General features: G+C 35.2%; 2 protein-coding genes across 4 annotated transcripts in view; one reads left to right on the plus strand and one right to left on the minus strand.

The window, feature by feature from the left end:
- The first annotated feature begins 524 nt into the window (after positions 1-524).
- Coq6 (ubiquinone biosynthesis protein COQ6, mitochondrial) lies at positions 525-26,924 on the plus strand. Its single transcript, XM_073073849.1, has 9 exons — positions 525-853; positions 1,735-1,925; positions 2,370-2,621; positions 21,050-21,157; positions 22,222-22,392; positions 22,800-23,002; positions 23,837-23,952; positions 24,764-24,930; positions 26,751-26,924. The coding sequence occupies exons 1-9, from the start codon at positions 661-663 to the stop codon at positions 26,778-26,780; spliced, it is 1,431 nt and encodes a 476-aa protein (XP_072929950.1). The 5' UTR covers positions 525-660; the 3' UTR covers positions 26,781-26,924.
- pyx (transient receptor potential channel pyrexia) overlaps positions 4,261-27,555 on the minus strand; it is a 29,083-nt gene continuing 5,788 nt past the window's right edge. For 2 of the 3 annotated variants that reach the window (XM_073073847.1, XM_073073848.1), the window contains exons 2-14: positions 11,344-11,509; positions 10,517-10,736; positions 10,090-10,246; positions 9,593-9,727; positions 9,257-9,485; positions 8,639-8,884; positions 8,195-8,424; positions 7,702-7,840; positions 7,019-7,212; positions 6,480-6,639; positions 5,925-6,220; positions 5,296-5,493; positions 4,261-5,050 (exon numbers count right to left, since the gene is read on the minus strand). In XM_073073847.1, coding sequence (XP_072929948.1) covers positions 4,640-5,050; positions 5,296-5,493; positions 5,925-6,220; positions 6,480-6,639; positions 7,019-7,212; positions 7,702-7,840; positions 8,195-8,424; positions 8,639-8,884; positions 9,257-9,485; positions 9,593-9,727; positions 10,090-10,246; positions 10,517-10,620 — 2,499 coding nt within the window. In that variant the 5' untranslated portion in view covers positions 10,621-10,736; positions 11,344-11,509 and the 3' untranslated portion in view covers positions 4,261-4,639. Of the gene's footprint in view, positions 5,051-5,295; positions 5,494-5,924; positions 6,221-6,479; positions 6,640-7,018; positions 7,213-7,701; positions 7,841-8,194; positions 8,425-8,638; positions 8,885-9,256; positions 9,486-9,592; positions 9,728-10,089; positions 10,247-10,516; positions 10,737-11,343; positions 11,510-16,343; positions 16,489-27,555 lie in introns of those variants that run through there. The other variant, XM_073073846.1, reaches the window with a different exon arrangement.

The following is a 27,555-nucleotide window of genomic DNA, read 5'->3' on the forward strand; positions in this document are numbered from 1 at the left end:
CTCTTAGAATTTAATAAAATACTGTAAATGGCGGCATATTAGGCAACCAAGTTGATGTACAAGTAATTGATTTGTATCAGGTACGTACGCTTAGAAGCCTACATTAAAATGGCATGTGGTCCTGCATTGCCAAGTCGACAGCAGTGGAGTGAACAAGAATTATGCATCCTAACTCCTGGGACTCCTGGTGCATTTGTCGTTTTAACTGTTTGATGATATCTGGTGTGTATCTATTGACTGCACCTAAAATAGCTAGTCAAGGAAATAGCTCCCCTACGATATAGCCAACCCTGTTCGCATTCACGGAATTTCCTAGTACAGACGATCCCTGGCCATGAAGGGAATCAGATCAGCGCAGAACATAATATATGATTTATTTTCAATGAAAGTTAATAAAATTAAGCTGAAAAGCAAGAGGTCAAGGCTGCGAAAACAGTATTAAGAAAAATAATAATGACATATGTCAAAGTCAACCGATAAGTCAATTGTCAATATCAATAACTATCAATTACAGTCTGACAGAATAGAAATAATCGAAACTTCATAAGTCAAAAAGACAATATTATAAAAACGATTGATTTGCCAAAAAAAAAAACATTGTTAAGCTCTTGAAAATATCCACTACATTTTCTGTGCTAAAGGAATCAAAAATACATAAAAATGTTACTCGACAAAGGCATCTACAGCGCATGTGTTTGGGTTCCAAAAATAAAAACAAGTTTACGCGCCATCACTTCTGTTCGAAAATTAAGTTCCAGTATATCTAGTCATGAAGAGGGAAAATATAAGGGAAAATACGACGTTATTATTGCCGGTGGGGGGATGGTCGGGTGCACCCTGGCTTGTGTTATGGGTATGCATTCTTTTTACATAATTATCAATATTAGATGTTAAAAACACTTAAGCTACTGATACAATCTTATAGCATTGTAAAATAGATATAGATTTTAAAGCTCCACTGAAATTATGTAAAAGACATTATGTACTACTTCAATCAATAATTGTTAACTTCATTAGTCCAGTATGTGCATGGAATCCATTCTCAAAATTAAATGTACAGTCAGCTTCAATAGTAGAATAATATTAATCTATTTTTGCATGTATAGGTGTTAATCTACTTTTGATGCGCTACTGTATACCTATTTTTGACACTTTGCGATGTTACTCTAATTATGACGCTATGGGTGTTAACCAACTTATGAACACTTGGATGTATATCTATTTTTGAAATCTTAATCTGTTAACCTACTATTGAAGCTGACTGTACATTGGTCATAAGACTTCAGGGGCTTATCTTCACATATCAGGCACATAATAACACTGAGTTTTCGATGTTATGTGCATATAAGAAAATAATAATCACATACTTTATCTATAGACACATTGTAAAGAAACCTATATGCTTGGAAAAACAAAAAGTTTCAATAAGTCAAATTTGATCAGCCTGATGAACTATGGCCTGAACCTTTTCTGTGCCCAGCAGTAGGACACTTGAGAAAGCTTCAATAGTTTACCACTAAATCTTGCTGAAAAAAATGAAACAAAAACTTAATGTTATAATTTTGCAACAAGTTTGCAAAAAAATAACATCATGTTCTTAAATTGTAATTTTTTTTTTGATGTAATCAGTCTGTAAAGTGATTAAATCAAATCCTTAAAATTACAATGATTAAGTACCAATACCATATATTCAAGAGAAATGCATTTGTATCAATATTATGACTAATATTTTAGGTAAAACCTCATTACTTTCAAACCTGAGGGTCCTTTTACTAGAAGGCAGTCCTGACAAGAAATTTGAATTGAAGCCTGAATATAGCAATCGGGTGGTTGCATTGAGTCAAAACACAAAAACATTAATGAATTCTATAAATGTATGGGGCCACATAGAAAAGATGAGGCTTCAACCTGTAAGACATATGCAAGTAAGTAGCACCATAATCAAACCTATTTACTGTCCTGTGAGTCAGTTCTGCTTAAAAGGGTAGCATAAAGAAAATATAGTAATGAGAAGTAACTTAACTTAATTGTCAATTATCACATTTGTGACGAATTTCGGACATGGGCTGTAAAAATGTGAATGGGCGAGTGGACAATAACTTATACCACCAATGAACTTCCACAATCAACCACAAAAATAATATAGCCCTACCTGACATCGGCCACAGATGTGTTGCAATGCCCGAAAACTACATTGACTTACCTTTCAAATTAGTACATAGCAGCTCTCAATGCTATTGTTCCAATTTGATTTAGTTATATTCTAATTAATCCAAATTTCTCTTTTTTTTTCATATAATCTCTTATTACTTTTTATTGTTGTTACTTAATTCTCCCCAATTTCTAAAGAAAATCTCTTAATATTCCAGGTATGGGATGCTTGTTCAGATGCACTAATAACATTCAGTAGTACGGACATAATGGACGATGACGTTGCATACATTGTAGAAAATGATGTCTTATTACATGCAGTCAACACTGAATTGAAGTCCCCCGAGATTAAAAATATAGAGGTAGTCTACGGAGCTAAGATAGAAGGCTATGAAATACCAACAACTCATGGATCACAAGAGAGCATAGTCAAAATGAGTAATGGGGATACTTACTCGTGTCAATTATTGGTAAGTACTAAGTTAAGTTAGATTAAGTTAACTGTGATAGCTGACAATGATGATAGCCTAGTGGTTAAGAAACTCGGCCTCTTGATCGAGGAGTCCGAGGTTCAAATCCCAGGCAAGCATTCTCAATTTCTAAGGCATGTGTGCTTGAGAAATCTTAAAAAACTATTAATAATAATTTTCAAATGTGATGTCTGCCAATTGGCACTTGGCCAGCCAGTGGACTATGGTCTAATCTTTCATATTCTGAAGGGGAGACCTGTGACAGTAAATAGTTGATGATGATGATGACAAAGTTATGATTCTTCCTAATCCTAACAAATATTATAAATGCTAATGTGGGTTTTTTTTGTTACACTTTCACGCCTTAACTACTTAGCTGAGTCTCATGAAATTTTGTAAACTTCGGGATCTTTTGTCCCGAAAATAGGGTTCCTGAAAGTCAGATAAAAACTTAAAAAAACTAAATTATGGGTAGAAGCTAGTAAAATATATTTTTTTTATACTTAAAATATTTTGCATGTAATGCTTTGGTTTAATTGAAAATGTTTGTTTATAGTATGCATCTACCAATATTTTTGAGTTTCAATTATATTAATGTTTATTATAATAAACTGAATGAGCAGTTGAGAAAAATGAAAATTTTCTACACTGCTTTCTAAGAGTTGTAAGGCTAGAAAAGGTATTGTATGTATGGTGGAATGTGAAACCAATTTACCATAACAAATTGTTTGAATGGAACCAATTTGGCATCAATGAAATTCTCCCTCTTTCGATTTCTTACAAATGATATGCTTGGTTATTTGATATTAATGCACAATTGAGAGTTGGTTATAGGGTTGAAGCCCGATGTTTTCTAACACCAGGATATTGAAGATTTAGTTAATTTTGCAAAGAATTTGTAAATTGCAATACAATAAACTCTATAAAACTTATGAAAAACAGCTAGAAATTAAATACCACACTCATAGATAAGTATAGATATCTCACCGCCTTGTAATTGAAGGAAGCCATTAAATAGGTTAAACGGCTGACAATTCTGTCAGCCATTTAATGGCCGTCATCGTGTAATTTACGCGGAACATTGCCGACATGCGCAGTTAAGTGGTGCAAAAAGATGAAATCGAAGAAAAAGTGCGGAGACATTGGTCAATGATCTAAAAACTATTTTTTTTTATATTTTTCAAACACGAAAATATATGACAATTTCGGTTGTCAAAACTGGTTACATTTTCTTGTTAGGTGTGAGTAATCTTTACTAATCTATGACCACACTATAGGTTCTCAAATAGATATACACAATGACACTTAATGTTTTAACATGATGTAGCATAGGTAATTAGTCTAATTAGATAAATTTAATTTACATAGTAGTTGTAGCAATAGTACTGATAAGTAAGTTTGTTTTTATAATGGATTGAGTTCCACTGGCTGCTTTAAATGTTCATAAAAATGGAACTCAAGCAAATTACTGACAAAATTCTAAGCCCACATAACTTGAAAGAACCCATATAATAAAACTATAATGTGAATTCATATTTAAGAAATAAATTAACAATAAAAGTTAAGCAATTTTCCAAGTGTGACTAATTACTGTATTAAGACCATACAGTTCAAATAATTATAATAAAACTGCAGAACATACTTTGTATTATACTTTAATTTTAATTATTACATAATTTATAACAATTTTAAATTAAATTGTACTATTTATTCCAATTTTCAATAACCAATAATTCACTCCTCAATCAATACCATAAAATATAACAGTATTTTCACAATAAATAACTAATCAAAAAACTTATGTACGTGTCCTATGTTATATTATATACTAAAACCTTCCTTGTAAACTATGCTTTTAAGTAATTAATCGGTTCATTTGTTATCGACAAAATTGCTATAATAAAAACATACATACCGGTTGAGTACAGAACCTCTTTTTTGGTGTTCAAAATACAAAATATACAACAATAAATCCCTAACAAAAAACTTATAAAAGTAAAATTTCGTATCTAAATCTTTTATCTTTTAGTAGGATCAACATCATCCAACTTCTTTTCAATGAGATTCAATCTAGAGTCGGTATTCTCAACGAGCTTGTTTATTTTCTTAGTCAAATCAGTCAGTTGGTTCTTTATGTCAACCATGCATATCTCCTGTATAGCGTTAATTGTGAATGACATTGGTCTGTTTCTATTTTCGTTGGTCGCAGATGTGGTTCTCTTTCGTCGCACCACGTTTTGACTTTCAAACGAGTATCGGTCGTACAAGTTGCTTTTTCTCTTCACAATCTCCTGTCTCTCTATGTCTTCGTCATCTTTCACCTTTCGTATTCGACATTCGTAATTGTTGTTTTTTCGTATACTCTTCTTCGTGTCTTTGCGTTTTGCTACCACCATTTTGTATATTGATGCTATAAGGTCTTTTGGTATCTGGAAAAATATGAGAAATTATGTTAGTAGATTCTATAAACTTCCATGCACAATTGCACATTTTTATTTTTGCAATAGGATTTGGAAGTTATTATAATTGACAGAGTATTCAGGCATCGTTGTGGTTGTCTATCATATTGTGTATCTTAAAAATGTTACTGAAGTTAAGTGCCGAAAACAATCTATCAACATTTATTTCAAGCAAAATATATAAAGGTGGGATTTTTTATGTATTGTATGCTCACCCTGTTTTCCCTGGGATCATTGGGACGAATGTTCAAGGTGCGCAAATGTGAAGCAGTGAGCAGTGCTCCCCACCTTAACACGGCCAATAACTGCTTCGGCGCACAAGTTAGTAAGGAACTGAAGAGCATACTCTCTAAATGAGCCACTAGCTGCGTCTGTCGAACCAATCGATCAAGACCTGCGCTCTCTTGTAATGCCTGAAAGTCAAGATGAGTTTTTAAATACAATAAAATTATAAGGCTCATAAGACGTTTCAGGAGTAGGTATTCGTTAAAGGTGGTAGAACTCTTTTCAGTTCGACACCGGCGGCACTACCGCCATACCTATTTCTGCCTAATAAAAGTTAACAGCAGTTAAGCGCTGTTGTGTTCTGGTTTGAAAGTATGGTAAGTGAGACATACTTTTCCGAAGCGCTCCAATTTAGTCCACAGGGGTAGCGGCGCATCTGTCCTCCTCAGGTACGATTCCTATCTGGGGCTGATTACGGATGTCCATGGCCGGTAAGAGGTAGGTAAGATTACGCCTATTACGCGGTTCTCGGATTAAGTCTATTACGCGGTATTATGCGGCATACATATATAGGCATATGTATGTCTATCATTGTGTACACAAAATGAACGTTAGTTACCTGAATATCACTGACAGCGAGACCAACCAAGAGATTGGTCAGAATAACAGTAACAAGCACCACGAATATCAAGAACATGGCATGTGCCGTCAATGGATAGTGTATCTGAGCATCCGTGCAGTTATTGTAGAATATATCTTCATACTCTAGCTCCCCTGACATCATCATGACCGTCTTGACCAGACCGGCCGGGAGGTGGAATGCTGGGTAGTTGCTGAATAACACGCTGAAGGCTAACCCAAAAGCGATGAGGAGACAACTGTACGCCATCAGAAATGTGGCAAAATTTAAAGTCACTGGAATTGAAAAACGAAACACATTTACAATATGTCTTATAATTATAGGCTACAATTCAAAATCAAAAATTATGCCAAACGTGAACATTGACAAAATTAAAAATTCAACCAAATACATAAGTTGAGAAAGATTGGATGAGAAAAAAACATATTAATATTGAAATGGATTTTTCATATTATACATGTGATGATACTAGACTATTTATATCGAGGAAAAATAGGTGTCTATGAGACTTTCGTATAAATCGAATTTTTTTACCCGTAGTAAACATCTGCACGTACAGCCCAAAAGTGGGAAACCGTCCGATGATCATCATAAGCTCCAACCAACAGAAGAATATCGTAATAGCTGCAACGTCATGCTGCCAATTCGAAGTGTTAGTCCTTACAACCCCATTCTCCATATCCCATGAAGGTATCTGAAAAATACGTTCCGTGATGTAGATATGGTCATAAGGAATTTCTTATCATACTATATATTATTATTGTTACATACCAGTATATTTATTATTGTTACATATTACGAATTAATTCTAGTGTGCTTTTATGTGATTTCACAGTGTAATGTTAATTGTGTATACAGTGAAATATAACGGAAGTCCGCATTACGTAGCAACAAATTGTGACAAACAAATCACGTGGTGGATTATTTTCACTGCAGAAATAACTTCTTGTAGAATCGCATTACAAAACATCAAACCTAAGAAAAGTTGCAAAAACATATAATTTAATAGATGACTTAGAATAAGTTTTCTAGGTGGTAGTGGCGTAATTAATGAAAATAATAAAAATACTTACCGTACATAAAAATACTCCTATAATAATTAAAATTTGCAACCAGTTTTCCCATTGTCGAATATAAGCCGACCAATCCAGACATGACTGAAATATCTCTTTAGACAAGAAACACGTGTTGAGAAGCAGTATCAAATACTGCACCGGTCTGAGATACGATGGCACGTGGCATGTTACATCTGCGCAACGGAAGATTTCTGCAAAGAAACCAATAATTGTTATGGAACGTAAATAGAAATCACAGAAAGTATCTCTATTGATTACTATTTACAAATTAAAAAGGGTAAATGGCTATTTATATCAATAGCACTAGATTATAATTAATGACGTTTTATAATACAGTTTTGGACTTAAACGATGCCTAATTACCGACACTCCAACCTGTCCTATACACTATATTCCCGCTGTCTTCTTTCTCATCCGTCTTGACTTTGACTTGTGCTCAATTTTCTTATAACTGCTCGCCAATTTGTTTTGGTTTCCATAACTTTTACCAGCAATCGATCCACAGCAGACATTATATTATACTCAAATCTGGTGATGGTCTTGTTAGCTTCAAAGGCATTAAACTTTTCACTTAATTTTAGAGTATTATCACATATTGTAACTTGATAAGTGAGTAACTTTATATTCGTTCTACTTTGTACTTAACATAATTAAATCTACTTCAAGATATGTCAACTTACGTAATATGTAAAGGCTATACAGTGTTATAAACAGTGCGTGGTAGACAAAACTGAGAACGAAGAATTTCCTAATTCTTCGCCATTTCAAGAAGAGGAATGTCTCCGCTACCGGATGCTTCAAGACATCTTTTCGTCCTACCTGAAAAAAATATACGAGCAATGTTACCTATTTACTAAATGTCTGCTATATATATCTAATTGTTCAAGTTTTACTCGATACAAATAAAGCCAATGTCTTTCCTAAACATTTCACCATTTGGAATCTCCAAAAATTGATTCTGATTTGTTTCAGAACTATTTCAACCCAAGATCTCGTAATTATTTTTGAGATTTTATAATTTAAGAATTATTTCGCGTTTTATGTCACTTACTTATAAAACTCTTTAAAGATGTCGTATCCATTTCTGCACCGAATACTTATTAAAGTCATAAGCTTTTTCCTAAAAAGAAATATTCATCTAAAAGTGTCGTATTTGGCCAAAACAATTCGTACCTCCACAAAAGCCAGCAGTAGCTCAGCTTCGCCTCTAGTGATGCACGGCACCAACGGCCTGAAGTCTATGGTCAGCTCACAATCCACATCACCCAGCTCATGTTCGCTCACATGTACCGCGTCGTCCAATTTGTACAGATACCGCGGTATCACATCAGGTACTCTACGCACTATGAAGGATAACGCTGAGACACCGCCGTTCGTTCGTAGAGTCACGTCGCCACCATAATCTGGAATGTAATGAAAAGGTGTTAAAGAAATGATTCCCGTAACTCATCTATTACATTACTAAAATTTATTTATTAAATGAGGATTGTAAATAATATAAAACGTAGTACAACTAACTACTAACTAACACACGATGGTCACCACCAGGTTTTAATGATTCAACAGTTAGTTACTTTCAAGGCGTCATATCTTAATGTTACTATATCTAATTCTTACCCAGGAGTAACAGGACGCAAGCCGAGAACTCATTCAAGGCAGCGATATGTAACGGTGTGTATCCAAAGTTATCCGGGGCATTCGGATCAGCGCCCACTGACAGTAACAGTCGCGCGACATCACACGCTCTAGCACCCCGGACTATCGCGCCGTGGAGTGGTGTCCTACCGTCGATGTCGCGAGCGCGCACGTCAGCTCGTCTGCCGACTAGCAGCTCTACTACTTCTACTGATTGAGCTAGGACCGCTATAACAAATTGGATATTTTTTAAGGGATATTTTAACCTGTATCCTTAATATGAGTTTTTACGTTTTGACAAAAATGATTTTGTTTTTGTTTATGTATTTCCCATATATTTCCAATCAATTCTGATACAATCCGCTAGGGGCGCTGATTAGAAATGTATGAGCAAATACGTAAATAAATACCAAAACAGTCATTTTTGTAAAAACTCATACTAAGGGTACTGGTCTTTCCGATTATAAATCAGTATAAATTCCGATTAAAGCTCGGAAGCCATATGTTTTTCAAAACACATGCAAAACATCCATAACGCGTATAAGTTTCATTGATTGACTTGTTTTATTCCAATTATAAGAATTGGCAAATCTTATTTACCTAGATGAAGTGACGTTTGCCCTCTCGAATTTGGACAGTCTATTCTGGCGCCATGTTCTAATAACAAACAAGCACATTCCGCATGGCCGTCCACTGCAGCAAGATGCAATGCAGTCGCTCTCCCCGGTCCCAGCGCGGCTCGCACGTCAGCTCCTGCATCTAGGAGCAGCTTCATACATGACGCAGAGCCTAGGGACGCGGCAACGTGCAACGGAGTTTCAGTGAATACCTGGAACATTTCAATCGAGAACTCACAATCATTTGAACAAACAGTGCACCTTTCGGTTCGTGTTTGATCTTTCGTTTTGTTTGACGTTTACATGAATTAATACACACCTGTGGAGTGTCAGGGCAGGCGCCTGCTTTTAATAATGCGCTGACGACCTCCGGTGCGTCACTTAGAACGGCGTAGTGCAGTGGTGAATGTTCCGTTAGCCCTGCATTAACGTCAGCTCCGTGACTTATTAATGCCTGCAATTCAATAATATTCTGATTAAATTTAAGTTAAATGTTATAACTAAAAATTTTACCTACGTATCTGACACTAATTTTGACTTATTTTCCACAACGAATTTAACCAATATACTTCAAAGTAGATACAAATACATTATAAATACTTAGAAACTATTGAAAATAATGTAAATATATCAATCGTCATCGTACGAGTATATGCAATCCTAAAACATCCTTATCCCTCAAAGGACATAAATTTTACTAGTTCTTCAAATGTTTTCTATTCTTAATGAGTCATACAAGCAGGAAAACATTAACATACGAGTACTTTTGAGCTTCTATTCTTACTCAACGGTTTAAAAGTTCCATTTGAAATTTACCTGAACACACGATAAGGATTTTGCACTGGCAGCACAGTGCAACGGTGTGGCCTTTCTGTCCGTTACGGAGTCCCACTGGTTTGGATCGGCTCTGTGCTCCAATAGCAGGTTCACACAATCTGCATTCGCCACTAAACAGCTCAAATGCAAACATGTTCTGAAAATTACAAATAGAAATATTGATTGAAATATCAATATTTACTTCCGCATTGGAATGTGTTCCCGTCCTCAATTATTTGTTTCTCTAGCCTAGCTCTACCTACTACAAGTAGTTTCTTTAAGCATAATTTGAGTCTTATTTTTATCAACATTTATTGAGACATTATATTATTCATTGTACCACTTGTTAGTAAAAATATAACACATATATTATCAAACTCTGCTAAATAAGAGCGTGTTATCCTTTGTTTTCATTTTATCCTATTACCTGCCAGAATCATCCGCGCAGTTCGGATCTAATCCCAGTCTCAGCAAGCTACCCAGCATTGTGTTCCTACCCAACCAGCAAGCCCATAGCGCTGCTGTTCGCATCCCAATCCCATCAGCTTGAGTGGCAAACGATAGCGTCTCCTCACATTGTCCAGATTCAACTAATGCGGCGATTTCCTCAGCATATGGCAGTTGTTGCAGACTGTATTGTATCTGCTCTGGAAAAGTGACGAGTTCCGTTTTTATTTATCTGTCTCGAAGTATTCTTGGCGTATGAACGTTGAACTTATTACGGAGGGATCAACAAGTTTCATAATTTACTCCAATTCATATTAAGTAGGTCACAAACGATCTGTGCTAAAATTAATATAAATTATTTGAAATATGTTTTGATAATTGTAAAATGTTATTTGTGTGATGGTTATAATGTAGTTTAGCACTGGGCCAAAATTGTATGAGTAAAATAACATACTAATTTAGCGATTTAAAAAAAATGGCAAAATCATGAAAATTTCCCGTAAATACGGCCTAATTACATTTCAATTCCAATGATATATGTTTCTTGCAGGTGCGGCCTTTCCCCAACTAAATTTTTAAACCACACTTTTACACAATTTATTTCAATTAAATTGAAAATGTAAATATTAACAGTAATTAAAAGATTATCAAAATATTAAAACTTAAATCTGCCGCATTTTTTCTGCTCCCACTCAAAATAACAAATGCCATCAAGCATTAAGTGTACTTCTTGAAACATATTCTTATCTAATTTTTAAAGGTGATACGGTAAATTAAACAATATAAAATATATAAATGAATATTTACCAAGCTCCCAGATATCCCTGGAAGGTTTAACTCTAAACCTATCTCCTAGGTCGGCAGCGTGAGCCGATTCATCGCTAGATATGTACGGCGCTTCTTCAGCCTCGTCCGTGTCCTCCGATATCTCGCTTATGTCATCCCTCCATCGAGCGTTATCATCGCGATATACCTGTGAAACACACTCTTATATTACTTTATTTATATTAGTTAGCGTTTTCTGCTCTAAGGGCTTTCGGCTTTGCGGACTAAGGGTTGCGATCCGCCCCAGGCCTCCAATCCAGGGGGACCCCAAACACAGTTGCAAACTATCTAAAGGTCGTCCGATCCAATTTCAGTATTTAAGGGTAGGGTCTAGGATTTCCGTGCGTGACCCAGCTAAAAGTAGGCTTTTTCAAAGAATATCTCGTTTCCGCAATAAGTTTCCGGAATAAGTTTGCGAAAAAAAAAGGTTTTCTTATTAAGATTAAACTCGTAGGGAATTATTTTGTGCCTGCTAGATCTTAATTAATTCACTGGTGAGCCTTTAACAATCGAACAAGAAACAAACGAAATACTTGTCAGAATTATGATCGTAAGCCACAAAAGAGGCTTTCTTCTTTCATGATGCTTCCTGGTATGCCAGGAAGCATCATCAAATATTCACCATTTTACACATAACTAGATGTTGACCGTTACATTGTACGCGTAGACTATAAGTCATCGACAGTTTATCAAACAAACTTCCATCCCCATTTCAGTCTCTTGTTGGATGATTTTTATTATTTCAATTATTTCAAATCAAAAATTCATCTACTTATTTCCAAAGTGCTTGCTTCAATACCCGCAAATTGATTACTTCGGTGTTAAATGCTAAGTTACGTATGATAATAAAATACATATATATATAATCGCCTAAATACCTATATAGTAGTTCCTATTTTGACTTTGTAGCAATAAATTTACTGAAATACTTGGAACCTGTACTCTTTTATGTATGTGTAACTGACTAATCGGCGTATACTTCGCGGCAAGTGTCAATAAATCTATGTCGGTTGTTAAAATACTTTACAAATTTCGAATTACTAAGTCCGAAACAACAAAGTATAAACTGCGAACTCCACGAGTAATTAATTTGGAGTATATAAACGTCATACTTGCATATTTTATGTACTTGACTTTGGGCATAGAATAGTTTTAGAATTACACACTATAATTATATAGTTTTGGAATATCAAAAAAACTGCGTCACTTACGGTATTTTTTACGTATGTCAACAAATAATCTCAAATCGTAATTGGGGTCCTTGGATGGATTTAAAATAAACATTTACAATTTATATACTATAAATAATGTTAATACATTTTACGTTTCAAAATTTTCACTCCACTTACAGTTGCGTCGGAAATTCAGCGAATGTTTAAAATTAAAAATACAACACGTCAAAATTTGTTTTTGGAAATCACGAGCACTTCAGTTAACTACACGCTTAATGAATTTACACTAAAAGTAAATAAAATGGTAGTGTTTATAACAACCTTTTTCTTCCTCACGGTCCTCCGTTCCCTAGAAGACATCGCGACTTGCCGATACAACCGTATTCAGCAAACTCAGCGAATTCAGCAACAAACCGCCCGCGCTCCCCTAAAATCGCATAACACCACACTGAAGGAGGCAATCGGCCCTCCAATACTAATTCACAAATCCAACACACTAATTCCTTAAAGTCTAACTCTACTCAATTGAAAATATTTTTCCCCCAAAAACGTGTCTGCATTGGAATCAGGTGCGTCTGCGCGCCCACACAATTTTAAGAGTTAAAAAGTATTTGGGCCACGATGTCCCAATTTTAACGTAGGTTAGATCATAAAAACTGTCGCACCCATAAACAAGATGATATTTCAGATGAAACAGTCCCGAATACAATGGTACATGAACACTTTCTGCGAGAGAAACACCTACTTATTACTCAAGAAGCCGTAAAGTAAACAATTTCGCGCCTATTTTTATTTATACGTACCGTGAAGAGATTCTAACGAACAGTGTCTGTATTGATAGAACTAATTGTGATCCATTTGATTTATACGTTAATACACAATCACAAATGCAATAACATGAAAGTAATTTGAAATGAAACGGGAATAACGTTGGTAATTCCGCAATAGCTATAATTCAATCGAGGTCGAATACTTAAGCATTTTATGTTGATTTTGAAAGCTATTGTAAGATTTCAAAGATTTTGACATGAAATATTTTCATGGAAACAATGAAAGATTTAAACGGGTAGTCGAGGGCGTCGCTAGTTGATGACCTAAAAGGGCAAGTTGATTTATAGAGATTGATGAAAAGTTTAAGGTGTAAGACGTTTTTAAATCTCTTTAGGGAATGGATACGCCCTTGGGGTAGGCCTTTTATACAGAAAATATCATTACCATGACACGTAGCCATGATAAGAATTTCCACTTTATTCACCACACATAACCTTGAATAAAGGTGTTGTTTAATTTATGATCTGCCTTGTAGTAATAATGTTTGCTTTTCTATGTTAAATTGGAACGATGCGGTTACTGCACGAACTGCAGGAACTAAGCCACACGATTCAACATATTTCAATTAATCCATTAAGAAAAACGATATAATGTGATACAATATTTAGAAGAAGAAAAAAAATATAGAGACGGTAGTTAATTGTATTGTATTGTTTGGACATTGGGTAAACAAAGATAAATATACAGACACCAAAAATACATACCAAAATGACCATCAACCCCAGTTACATAAATATTACCAAAATGATATTCAAAGATATCTGAATTACTTGTGTACGTGGAAATGTTTGGAAATTAGATTAAGTTTTGGACTGAATAGTTTTACCCCTAAATAGTTATATGTACACGCCACGTATTTCCCCATTAATAAATATGATAACAAAAACAGACATTGAACAGGGCGGGCTACGTGAAAACATGTCATAATTTAACTAAAACCATATGCTGGGCGGGCGGGCGAGCAAACAATTATTGTAGCGAACTTCCAATATTAGCCCGTCATTACCACATGCTGCAAGCCACACTCCCGTTATGAGAGTAGAAAATAGAATCCTGTGAAGTGCACAGGAACAAGGAATTTGTGGAAAATAGGGAAATTTTATTTTGTCATAGATTTAAGTCATGGAATGACGTATGTGGGCCATATTATGTGGTTCACATAGCCTATGTTCATTTGCAATAGGAAATCTAATAAACATAATAATGTAAGAATGTAAATGTTGTTGTCGGTTTAAAAAAATACATTTTGCATCTTTTAGACTTAATAAAAAACACTTAATTATAGGAAAATACAGTGCAAAATTTTAATATTAATTTAATTAACACAACCCAACAAGATATCGATATTTATGTATCAAGTTGTACGTTTTGTTTATAAGGATGCTAATGGTTCTAAGTTTATTTATTTATTATGTACATTGAGTATATTACCAACATAATGTACATTGAGTATATTAGTAAAGCGTGAAATAATTAGAGAAAATAGGCGAGTGCCATTACAATTACACGTGAAGACTGCATGCTATAGAAAGAAGTTCGATGTAATATAACAGAAAGCTACATTTCTGACACTATACCTTCTAGTGGCAAAACGTACATTTTTCACGATTTTAAAATAATTAGGCATGCAGCCCTATGGAAACATTTATATATCAGTAAAACCCAATAGGGCAGTGTTCTCGCGCGAACTTGATGAAACATGTTTAAGTACTTCTTTAGGCCATTGCTTTCCTTCAAAAAGCACCAATTCAAAATACGATCAAGTTAAAACAGGTGTGGCGGTTAAATCAGCCGACATCCACTCTAGTGTGGTGAGGTAGACGACTAGACGTACTATTCCGAGCCATTCGAGCTTAGTCCTCAAGGGTAGCGGCACATGGCCGACCTCATGTAAAAATCTATGTTATCTGGGGTCGATTACATATGTCCACGGGCATTAGTAGCCGCTTATCATCAGTTGGACTACATGCTCGTCTGCTACTCCGATTTTATAAAAAAAAATGTCATTCATCGAAATGCAGAACCGCCCTACGCTAGAAATTGTTTTTGTGTAAACATCTCCCCTACGGAATCATACTGGCTGTACTATCTTTACATATTACACTCATAGATTAGTAAAGATACTTCGCCGCCTTAAAATTGAATGAAGCCAGAAACGGCTTATTTGTAAGTTATTTTTTTTAATTCTTGAGAAATAAAAACATTTTTAGAGAAAATTTACGAATAAATAACTAATACTGCGTAATTTACATAATAAATACATAATTATTTCAAATATTTAAGGGACATTTTAGCACGGAAACGTGGTAAAACTTTTTTACGCAACTATTTCAATTCTCAAAACTGGGTACATTTTCTTGTTAGGAGTGAATAATCTTTACTAATCTATGATTACACTATACATTGTCTAAAGATATGCTTGTTTCTTCAACAATTTTTCAGTATGCAGGGAGCCAATGTGTTTCACTTCGATTGTTTCAAAGTATTTACAGTACGTTGGCGTACGTCTATTTTAGACTATGTTTAGACATGCGTCCAACTGACGACCGCACGTTCTTTATCATGACGTTACATTTTATATAATTAAAAGAATAAAAGAAACGAGTCTTTGTTTATCAAAATAATATATCGCGTGGGAACCTTCGGATTAAAATACCGATGTTCCAAAGCATCTCGTTTAAGCTTTATAGAATATCTCGTACATACTTCAAACGAGTTACATTTGAATTTATTTTCAGGAAATATAATAAATATTTTTGGAAAAATCTTAGGAAAATAATTAAAAAAAGTAATGCCACCGATTAAGGGTTTGTTGAGCTTGAATTTAAAATTAGAATAAATAACCTCAATATATTTTAGCTTCACACATAATTATGATATATTTACTCTATTTTATGATGTACTCACTTTCTTTTTTTTTTTTTATAAAGGAAATAATTTTTTTAACATACAATAAATAAATAATACATTTTTATTTACCTGTGTCACTCCGTCGATAATCGTGTCGTAAAACATCAGGTACTTCTCAGTAACAACTCAGGTCCAATATTCCGACGACACTCAACTCACGAATGACAAATCACAAATATAATGAGATCGATCGGCCATTTTCCTGAATCGATTTATTAAAAAAAGTATTTATTTGACCTAAATAATACCGTCCCAATTTCACACTAACAGACCGGATACCGTCACAGGAAAACATTCGGCATATTTTCTAAGAAATTAAACGGATTGAAGATTTCGTGAAACTGAATTAAATTTTACGCGATGAATCGAGATTCACAAAATAAAATAACAATGATGTTGTGGTTTTAGCACAGATAAACAAAAACAGTACCAGATTGAATTTCTTTAGGTGCGAAACTTATCCATATTAATATGATATTATAAAGCTGAGATCGTTTGTTTGATCGCCTATCTCTGAAAGTCGTAAGCAAATATATTGCGGATTCGTTTGTAACTGAATACTAAATTCTGACAACTGTAATCAACTCACATTTAAACACTGTTTGTAGTAATACCGAAAAATACGCAGAAAAGATAATAAAACTAAATTGTACTGACGTACTTTTTAAAAAATATATTAATTTTTTTAGTCCTATTATACCTTTTATAATTGCCCGATTAAACTTTAATATTCTTAATTGACGCTTTTTATAAAGTTAATTAATTAATAACACATATACGTTGCCTAATTTAAATTTTATTATGAAACTGTCACTACGTCACCACATTTATATTTCGTCTGAACTGACTACTAATTTTCCCGAACACTGCACGACGACCCATTCACTCGCGTTAATACGTGAAAATACAAATAAAGATGGTAGTTGGTACCGAGACTACAGAAATATGTAATTGAAGCAATCGTTATAATAATACGCGTTTACTTTGTTAGTTCCATGTGCGTAATTCTATCGAATATTTGTTCTTTGTTCTGGTTCGCCTCTGATCTTTTTGGTATAAATCACTAGAATAATGTTTTGTACTAAAAATAAAACGTTTTTGAAAATCTTTTTGAACTTAAACTTCCTAACAACAATATGAAACTTTTGGTGAACTGTTAAGATTATATCTTACATTTACATACGAGTATTATAATACTCGTATATAAATGATGATGAAGACCAACTGGATATAAATGTCTAGAGTATATAAACAAAGCTAAAACAATTGTCTGAATAAATAGATTGTCTTTCTTTCGTGATGAAAAGATCGTAACTGAATAAATGTGCTCTATCTCATATCAATTGAAGAATGGCTAAGTGGAAAATATCGTTATTTTATTACTAAAGCCTAACTAGTTTTATGGCCGAATTGCAGACTGATCGTATATCGATTCTATCCATGATTACCTACATATTAGACTAATGTAAAGAAATGCGACATTTATAAGTAGATAAACAGGAGGTCGCCTGCGTTATTTTCTAGATTTCTCCAGACTGCATACTGCATAGTCTACCTCGTCATGATCGTCAACCCATCCCTGCCCATTGCTGCAAAGGAGGCTTAGGCTCCTCTCCACCATAACGACCAAGTAGGAATTGGAAGAGTTTACACACCTTCATCAACAACCCATTACTGTCCCACTGCTGGGCACGGGTCTCCTCTCATAATGAGAAAGGATTAGGCCATAGTCCACCACGCCGGCCAAATGCGTATTGGTAGACTTCACATACCTTAGAGATGTTTTTTTTATAAATCTCTCAGGTATGCAGGTTACCTCACGATGTTTTCCTTCATGGTTTAGCAAGTGATAATTAATTCCTTACATGTCTTAGTTAACTCTTTTAAAGAACTCTCAGGTGTACAAATCTTCTGAAGATGTTTTCTTTTAGTGTTATAGCAAGTGATAATAAATATTTAATACGCACACAAATTTGAAATTCATGTGCGTGCCTAAAATTTGAACTATGGATCCCCAAGATAGGCCTAGTTTCAACCACTAGGCATATCATTAAGCATTTAATATATTATTTCGCTTTGCTGTTATTCTTAACCTATTAAATCTGCGAATAAGATTAATTAAAACCTAAATACAAAATTGGAGCTGCTCATTCATCACAGTTTTTTTGAGCTCGTCTCCTAAACATTTAATATTCTCGGCATTGTGAGATCAGCTAACATTCCAACGATTTTCCTTAACGAATTAAGATCAAACGTTTTCAAGGAAAGCACTTTTTTCTGTGATTTGAGCATACCTGAATAATATACCTACTTTTAAATCATTTTGGTGGAAAAAGGAATGTGTGTCGATTAAGGGTCCGTTCACACAGACCGGCTCGGAGAGGAGAGCAGATTTTTATCACGTTACTTACAGAGTTTTAAATACCTAATTGACTTAAGGTTTATTTTTGCATGTGCTTCTTTTGTTACTAAGAACGCTTGAACGCGCTTCGTGTGAAATAATAAGAGCCAGCCGGATCTGCCTGCGTGCTCATTCTACCTCGCGCAGCAGATCGGCTCCGATTGCGAGTGCACCCGCTTTCAGATCTTTACCAGCCGGTCTATGTGAAATAGTTGGCGGCTCCGCTCCGATCAATTCCAAGTGTATACCGTCCGGTCTATGTGAAAAGAAAAATGCGGGTTCGATGCTCTCCGAGCCGGTCTGTGTGAACGGACCCTAATGTGTACCTACACTTAATAACATCATTTTAGCATTGTGTAACCCCACGATTATTTCACGTACAAATTACAGAACATCAATTACACATAACATAATCTTTGGTTAAAAATATTTTTCACTTTTTAGTTCTATTCTCCATTATTTTTTTTAGTATTCAAATTTTTTTTCTGGTATTAAAATTTCTTTTAGATACTTAATTATCAAACTAAATCCATGCAAATAATTAAAACGAATCATATGAGTCCATACTCGAAGGGATTCTACCAATAGCTACTAAAGAGTTTCTTTATCGTATTTAGTATATTAATTATTTTGCACCCTACCTTTTATTGTATTTCATACTTTCTTTAACTCCTCACCCTAAGGTTGTCTGGAAGAAATCGCTGTATTAGCGATAAGACCGCCTTTTGTGTCGTCCTAAATTGTATGTTTTTATTTTATGTTCTATACCTGGGTACAATAAAGAGTATTATTATTATTATATTTATCCAACTCATAACTGCACCATCAGACACTCGTTACCAGTATCAGTCCAAGGGACTCATTAAAACGAATCATATGAATCCAAATTCGAAGGATTTACTATTACCTATTGAAGAGTTCCCCTAAACCTTCTAGCTCCAACATCAGATCAACTCCACGTCACGAAATTATATAGTAATCGGTGTTCATAATCACATATTCAAATTAATTAGACATTTCTAAGTGAATGAATATTACATTTAAAAATATATTATTGTCACATACACGCAGACAAAAATATAGGTGAAGTTTGTATAAATCGAAGCGTGTAAACACAATCGATTTGACAACAGTCCAAATAATATTAGTTTATACGTAAAATAAAGGCGTACAATTTTACTGAACTCGCATCAGACATCACAAAAATTGATGCAACTATGACAGATTTAGAATTATCGCGTTGCCTAATAATAATTCCGTTCATATTTTAAACCACGATGTATTTCTATTAACGATTGCCTCAGACTTGCACAAGAACATTTGGTTGTATTCAATAAATAATTCAAATGAGAGTCGAAATAGCAAACGCAGTTCCGTACACGATAAAATGTTTAAGACTATTATTTTTAACGTAGTAGTTTTAGTATTTGTCGTTATAGACGTCATAGTAAACAATCCGGCCCGGACTCTGTAAAAAAATTAAGTGTCGATCTATTACGCTTCTGTAAGATCGACACTTAATCAACACTCTTCTCTTGAGACGAGTCCTGTAAAAGTCGAACAAAACTTAATAATAAAACCCCGTTTTTATCCCTCCTTCACGGAATCTACGTAAATAAAAAATAAATTTGTTCATTCATGGAATTATTAGGTATTTACTAATGGAATGGACTTAATATAAGTAGATATTGAGCAATTTTTTGCAATCTTTTTGGCACTTGTCCCGAAGACAGCGGGTAAGATGCAGACAGGAAACAATTATTTCTAATGAATCTTACAAATGCTTTAATAAATCTACGATAATACAGTTATAGCACGGAGCCGGAGGTTTACATCAGTGTCAATTGATTGAAGAAACAGGAAACTATTATCAAATAACGAAATTTACAATCTAAAAGATGCCATGATTCTTCATAAATATAATTGGTGATGAAGTTATTACGATTTATTTGAATTAATCGAAATTTGATTTGAATTAATGAATTAATCGAAAATCATCATTGAACAAAGATGTAATTGGTTACTAATTTTTGTGATGATCCGGGGTTAATTACGGCAAAGGACCTCAATTTCCTCTCGTAAATATAAAATCATGTGTGCATGATTTTCTCAAATTTATTCGTAACCTTTTTGGGGCGGCAAAATTATAGTAAAATGAAGTCCTATTTTGAAAACTAAAGACATTCTCCTTATATGAAGAAGGAGGCCGACAAAATTCTTGGTCAAAGCCAACTTTTTCGGTCTAGCCCCAAAAAATCCTCGATCCAAAATTTATTTCATTATGATTAAATCTTAATCACGATACTTTTGGAAAAACTTTCAATGTTGATTAATGACAATAAACATGTAATAAAATATAATTCATATATTTCAGATCGGCGCAGACGGGGCTAATTCAGCTGTTCGGAAAGCAATGGGCGTGCAGTATTTGTCCTGGAATTACGACCAAATGGGTGTTGTGGCCACTTTACACCTAGCCGAGGTATACAATTTTAAGCACTTCAAATTCAAATTACGGTAGAAGTTTGAATGTGGTAGAACCCTTTATGGTTCGACTCCGGTGGCACCACTGCCACTCCTGTTTCTACCAAATAACAGCAGTGTTAAGGCGCTGCAGTGTTCTGATTTGAAGGGTGTGGTAATGGAGACATACTTTTCCGAGGCGTTCCAGCTTAGTCCTCACGGGAAGCGCCGCGTCCGCGAATATCTGATCCTATTTGGGATTTATTACAGATGTCTATGGATATAATACAATACGGCAGTAGGTGGACTGCATGCTCGTGTGCTACCATACCTCAGATGCGATTTTGATTTGATTTCAAAAATTTAATTTTGTAAAATTAAATCAACCTTTTTACAATGGAGGCCCCATTCAAGTTTCCGCCCCGGGCCTCCGACCTGAGTCCGCCACTGCAGGTATAATTTACATTTTTCGACTGCTTTGGCCCAGATGAGTATAAATCCAGTACAAGCGATAAATCAATGTTATAATCATATCTATTATATCTTATCTTTTAATTTCAAGCTTTATTACTTTTTATGGGATTAACGTAAATCTAACTTATCAAAACTTATAATATTTGTTTACTTTGAAGACTATCGGCATTTACATGCAGTGGGTCTAGGGTTTGATCCCCGGCCAGCCAAACATTTTGATTATGGATTTATATATGTGTTTTATGTATGGGTGTTTATATATTAAACTTTGTGTGTATTACATGATACAGAGAATCGCAGGGCTTTGAGTGTAGCAAATTATTCATATAACGAAATTTTCATCCTGTAATATTGTTTCTATCTATATTAATAGGGCATAGATAAAACACTTTTCTAACGTTTTTTTCTTTTGTTTATCAACGGATTTTCTTTATTTTGAACTATAGACGCTAAAGAGCTGTAGACGATCATATTGTCACGAAATTATCTAATCGAATTTGGACCATTTGGCATACACTTATCTCAAACCTGGAAAGATCATCGATCATCATCCTTACCTAGAAAATAATTGACCATCATGAATTTTGAATTTGTTTTACATAATTTCAGGAAACAGAGAACACGACAGCCTGGCAGCGGTTCCTACCGACCGGGCCGGTGGCGTTGTTGCCTCTAGACTCCAAGAGGAGTTCCCTCGTGTGGTCGACGTCGAACACACACGCCAAAGAGTTGCTGAATCTACCACAGGAGCAATTCGTTGATGCGCTTAACGATGCCTTGGTACGGGTTTTAGTTATTATTTTTATATAAGAGTAGCAAAGAGCATGTAGTACACCTGATGGCAAGTGGCCATTGTAATAACCTCGATGATATAAATAAAATTTATCTTTTGAAGAACCCTCTGTGGTTCCACGGCCGTCTAATTCTGACTAGTAACAGCAGTGTTAAGCGCTGTTGTGTTCTAGTTATAAGGGTATCAGACATACTTATTCCAGCTTAGTTCTCAGGGATAGCAGCGCAGCTGTAGCCGACTTCAGCTAGGAATCTAATCTTACCTGGAGTTAATTACAGATGTCCATAGGCCACAGTAGCCACTTACCATCACCATGCTCGTCTGCTACACCTATATTATAAAAAAAAATCCGAATAGTATACTAAAATGTAAACCACCTCTCATAAATCTCCAGTGGAAGCAGTACCCTCGCAGCAGTTCGGTGGACGCCTGCACCTCCTGGGTGGGCTCCTGGCTGAAGAGCGTGGGGCTCCCCGACGGCGCGGAGAGACAGCTCCCGCCCAGCGTCAGGGACATCGCCCCGGGCTCCAGGGCGGCTTTCCCCCTCGGCTTCGGTCACAGCACGCGGTATATTGCACCGGGCGTTGCTCTCGTGGGGTGAGTCAACTAATTTGGCAGAATCCATCCAAAATCAGTGAAAACAATAACATCCCAGTAGTATGTATGCCTGCACCCGGCATTGCTCCAGTGTATATTGTTTAGCCTCTTGGGCTATGTCTAAACAATATACACCAGAACAATATTGTAGCACCCACAATTAACACGAATCCAACGACACCACGTATGTTAAAATCCATCGAACCATTTGGGATATAGGGCTAAAGATTGAGACAAGTATACTCGAAAAAAAAATTTATATTATGTGCACTAGGAAACTGATGGTCTGATGTTCTGACGTGTATTGGAGGCAAGGATACGTTAGAGATCGTTTTTGGGATTCCATACCCAAAGAATATACGTGGTACCCTGTTACTAAGCTTTGTCCATCCGTCACAGAGCTCAATCTCGAACCGTATTAGAATAGACACTTCATTTTTCAGTGTGTATTATGGCTATGACTGCTAATACTGCCAAAAATGAAAGAATTAAATTTAAATAAATGTGTAGAAATACTCCATGCAAGAAACCTTAACATTTCGGCATTTTTCGGTTTATGTACTTAATCGGAATACGTTATTTTAAAGTTTCACAATGCCTGTATTGTTTAGTAGATTAGAAATATGTAGTTGAAAATTTGATGGTACTGAACACTCCGTGTGTGAGTTTGACTCCCATTTGATTAATTGTTTTTCTGTATTATCCGCCAAAATATGTTAGTAATTCATTATCTATAAGAACAATATTTCAGCCTTTCAAATTATTTCAAAATTTCTAACAATTATTTTCGTTATTTCTTACTTATTTTTAATAAATTGTTCATGGCCATTACAGAGACGCCGCACATAGAGTTCACCCTTTGGCGGGACAAGGGGTCAATTTAGGATTTGGCGACGTAAAGGACTTGGCTGATTTAATGTCAGATTGTATTTATGCAGGTTATGATATCAGTAAGTATTACTACCAAAAAGAACACAAATCACTTATCTTATCACTAGTAAAGTAAGTAGCCATTGTGGGCCATAGTAATCTATTCCAGGTGAAGTCTTACCTGTAGTCTTTGAGAACTGATTTGAAACATAATTCGTATTAATTTTGGTATGGTCGGGGAGACATACTTTTTCGAAGCGTTCCAGCTTAGTCCTCAGAGGTAGCGCCGTATATTTCCAGATGAGATTACAGCCTTACCTGAAGTCGCTTATAGATGCATTGCCACCTATGAGAACATATAACTGGTATATCGTTGTGACGGTGGAACTTTTAAAGTCATACCACATTTTTTTATATTTTCTTATCACCTATCTATTTACTTTTACTTACTACTACATTATTTTTACTACATTACTACTTATACTGTATTTACGTAACTTGTGTATTTTGGAAGATGCTAAAAAAACTTCGATAGCGCGATTCAGAATACTTGTGGCGCCACGTCTTGGCGAAATGTGGAAAGTCGTCACAACTTTAACCATATTATATCGAAAACAAACGATACTTATTATTAATATATTAGATATTTTTAATCAACCCCAGATAGGATTATGTTCCTACCTGAGGTCTGCCACAGATGCGCCGCTACCCCTGAGGACTAAGCTGGAACGCCTCGGAAAAGTATGTCTCCCTTACCACACACTTCAAACCAGAACACAGCAGCGCTTAACACTGCTGTTATAGTAGAAATAGGTGTAGCGGTGTTGCCGCCGGAATCGAACCACAAAGAGAATCTACCTTCTATCTAAAGAAAAAGATATCTGTTTCCAGCGCATCACGACTGGCTGGAAAGGTACGAAAGCAGTCGCCAGCGACACAACGTACCCACACAGCTCGCTGTGGACGCACTGAACAGACTGTATGCCTTCGATATACCCCCGCTGGTGCTCATCAGGAGTGTTGGCTTACAGATCACCAACGCTTTGCATCCTATCAAGGTATCTTAACTTTTTTTTTTATTTGTTTTTATAATTACACTGACGAACATGTAGCCCACCTGATAGTCCTGCTCCTGCTGCCCATGGACATCCGTAATCAACCCCAGATGGGGTTAGATTCCTACCCGAGGCCGACCACAGATGCAGTACTTAACATTGCTGTTATTAGACAGAAATAGGTGTGCTGCTAGTGATGCCGGAGTCGAACCACAGAGGATTCTACCACCTCTAATTTTACTGTGTTGAATTCATACATACAATATGTAGATATTTACAATAATTATGAAATACTATTTTGTCTGCTACGGTACTCGCCTGACCCGCTTTATGTAGATATCAAATTTACTGTGTTGAATTCATGCATACAATATGTAGATACTTACCGTTCTATTTATGTTTTTTTTTATAATAGGTATAGGAGTAGCAGACGAGCATACAGTCCACCTGATGGTAAGTGGCCACTGCCGCCCATGGACATCTGTAATCAACCCCAGATAGGATTAGATATTCCTACCTGAGGTCGGCCACAGATGCGCCGCTACCCCTGAGGACTAAGCTGGAACGCCTCGGAAAAGTCTGTCTCCCTTACCACACCCTTCAAACCGGAACACAGCAGCGTCTAACACTGCTGTTATGTAGACGTAAATAAACCCTTATTAGTGGAAATCCTTATCTGTATGCAAAATTCCTACTCAGAAGTCTATTCGGTAACTTAGTATAGTCCCTTTCTACTTTTTCCTAATAGTTTTTTTTTCAATAGTTATTTTTGGCTAACTAGTAAATAAACAAAACATTATTTCATTTCATAATACTAATGCTAATGATTAAAATTTCTAACGAATTAGTTAATTACCCCTACATTCATATTACTTCTTAATAACCAGATTACTGTAAAAGTAGTTAAAACTAATCCTTCCTTTGTTCTTAAAATACTACCATTACCTATTTTCGTTTGTTAACAAATTAGTACCTAATTACCAATCTTATCTTAATTGGTGGTATTCATGATTATCTTATTATTCATACGAATATTTTTGTAAGCGTATAATTATGTCTATGCTAAATGTTTTGTGAATAATAGTAAAAGTTTGAGGGTGATAGAACCCTTTGTAGTTCGACTCCGGCGGCACCACCGCAACACCTATTTCTACCTAATGACAGCAGTGTTAGACGCTGCTGTGTTCCGGTTTGAAGGGTGTGGTAAGGGAGACAGACTTTTCCGAGGCGTTCCAGCTTAGTCCTCAGGGGTAGCGGCGCATCTGTGGCCGACCTCAGGTAGGAATATCTAATCCTATCTGGGGTTGATTACAGATGTCCATGGGCGGCAATAGCCACTTACCATCAGGTGGATTGCATGCTCGTCCGCTACTCCTAATTTATAAAAAAAAAAAGTAAAATTAATCTCTTACTGATTAGTGCTGTCAGATGTTATGTTTTGTTAAAATCCTAATTATTTTCTATTGTAGAAAATTTGTGCCTAAATAATACTAAGACATATTAGGACTAGGATTCTTCATCATTACTTTTACCCCTTATACTTTTACTTTTTATAGTATTAAAGTAACAAAAAGTATACATTCCATCTTCGTAAAGTTAACGCATTAATTTGAATGGCGGTACATTCAAATGTGAAACAGGATGGTTAACTACACAATTACGTACTAAAGAAAAATAATTGTTGATATTCTGCGAAATAAGCAAATAAATAGCGAAAATATTATTGATACATGTGACATTTGTGATAAATATACGATTATTCATAGATTTTGTTTGCAATTTGACGGTAAAAGTATGATTTTAATGTTGGTCTATTGTTTCAGAAATTAATCATGTCTCACGCCGCGACGTAAGAATTTCTGGGAACATGTGTTTTACCCCAATGGCCGGAATCACAATGAAACAACCAAACGTGTTGTTTTAAACTGTTAAAACGATTAATGTTGCAATATGTTATTTGTATGTTATAGAAAATAAAGTATTTATAGTATGTACAACTTTTGTATTATTTTATACAAACTTTGTAAATTATACCAGACAGTTTAGTACGAGTATATCCAAAATACTTTTGCGAGTTAATTTTGAAAATGATTTAAGCTATTTTGATGGATGTTTCACGAAAAGTACTAACTCAAGCTAATCACAAATGCGTTAGTATTCCTGTAGACTTAGATGGTCACCTCATAACTATGTAAAGTAGGTATTTTTATGGATACTATCCTGCGATCACTAATAGTTCTTATTAGTGATCGAAGATACTACCCGTCGAACAAATCGTGATAATCCTATATAGTCCTTTAAATATAAACAGTCCGACCGAATTCTAGCAGTCTTTGTGTGTATTTATGTACGCATCTAAGAATTTACTTCTGTTGCGTATTTAATAAAGAATGTGTAATCAATTTATCATGTATAAATATATGCGCAGTTAAAAATATTTCAAAATAATTTGTACAAAGACCTACCGTACATGAATCACGTAAAGTGACTTACGAGCATAGACTTAGAATTTTTTCGCTACTTATCTATGCTTACGACACGTTACACATATGCAATGATGTTACAAAATATTGAAATATTTACGTGCCTATAGTGTCGATTTTCTGTGTAGTTTTGGCAAAAAAAACA

Source organism: Epargyreus clarus, unplaced genomic scaffold (assembly GCF_041222505.1).
Source record: "Epargyreus clarus isolate Ecla_fem2 unplaced genomic scaffold, WU_Ecla_fem_2.2 ptg000006l, whole genome shotgun sequence".
In the NCBI taxonomy this organism is placed as follows: Eukaryota; Metazoa; Arthropoda; class Insecta; order Lepidoptera; family Hesperiidae; genus Epargyreus; species Epargyreus clarus.

Bases quoted from the DNA above. Each gene is read 5' to 3' on its own strand.
- Coq6 (XM_073073849.1), top strand. From the start codon at position 661: ATGTTACTCGACAAAGGCATCTACAGCGCATGTGTTTGGGTTCCAAAA. The intron at 22,393-22,799 runs GTACGGGTTTTA...ATAAATCTCCAG, and splicing joins ATGCGCTTAACGATGCCTTG to TGGAAGCAGTACCCTCGCAG. The intron at 23,953-24,763 runs GTAAGTATTACT...ATCTGTTTCCAG, and splicing joins TTATGCAGGTTATGATATCA to CGCATCACGACTGGCTGGAA.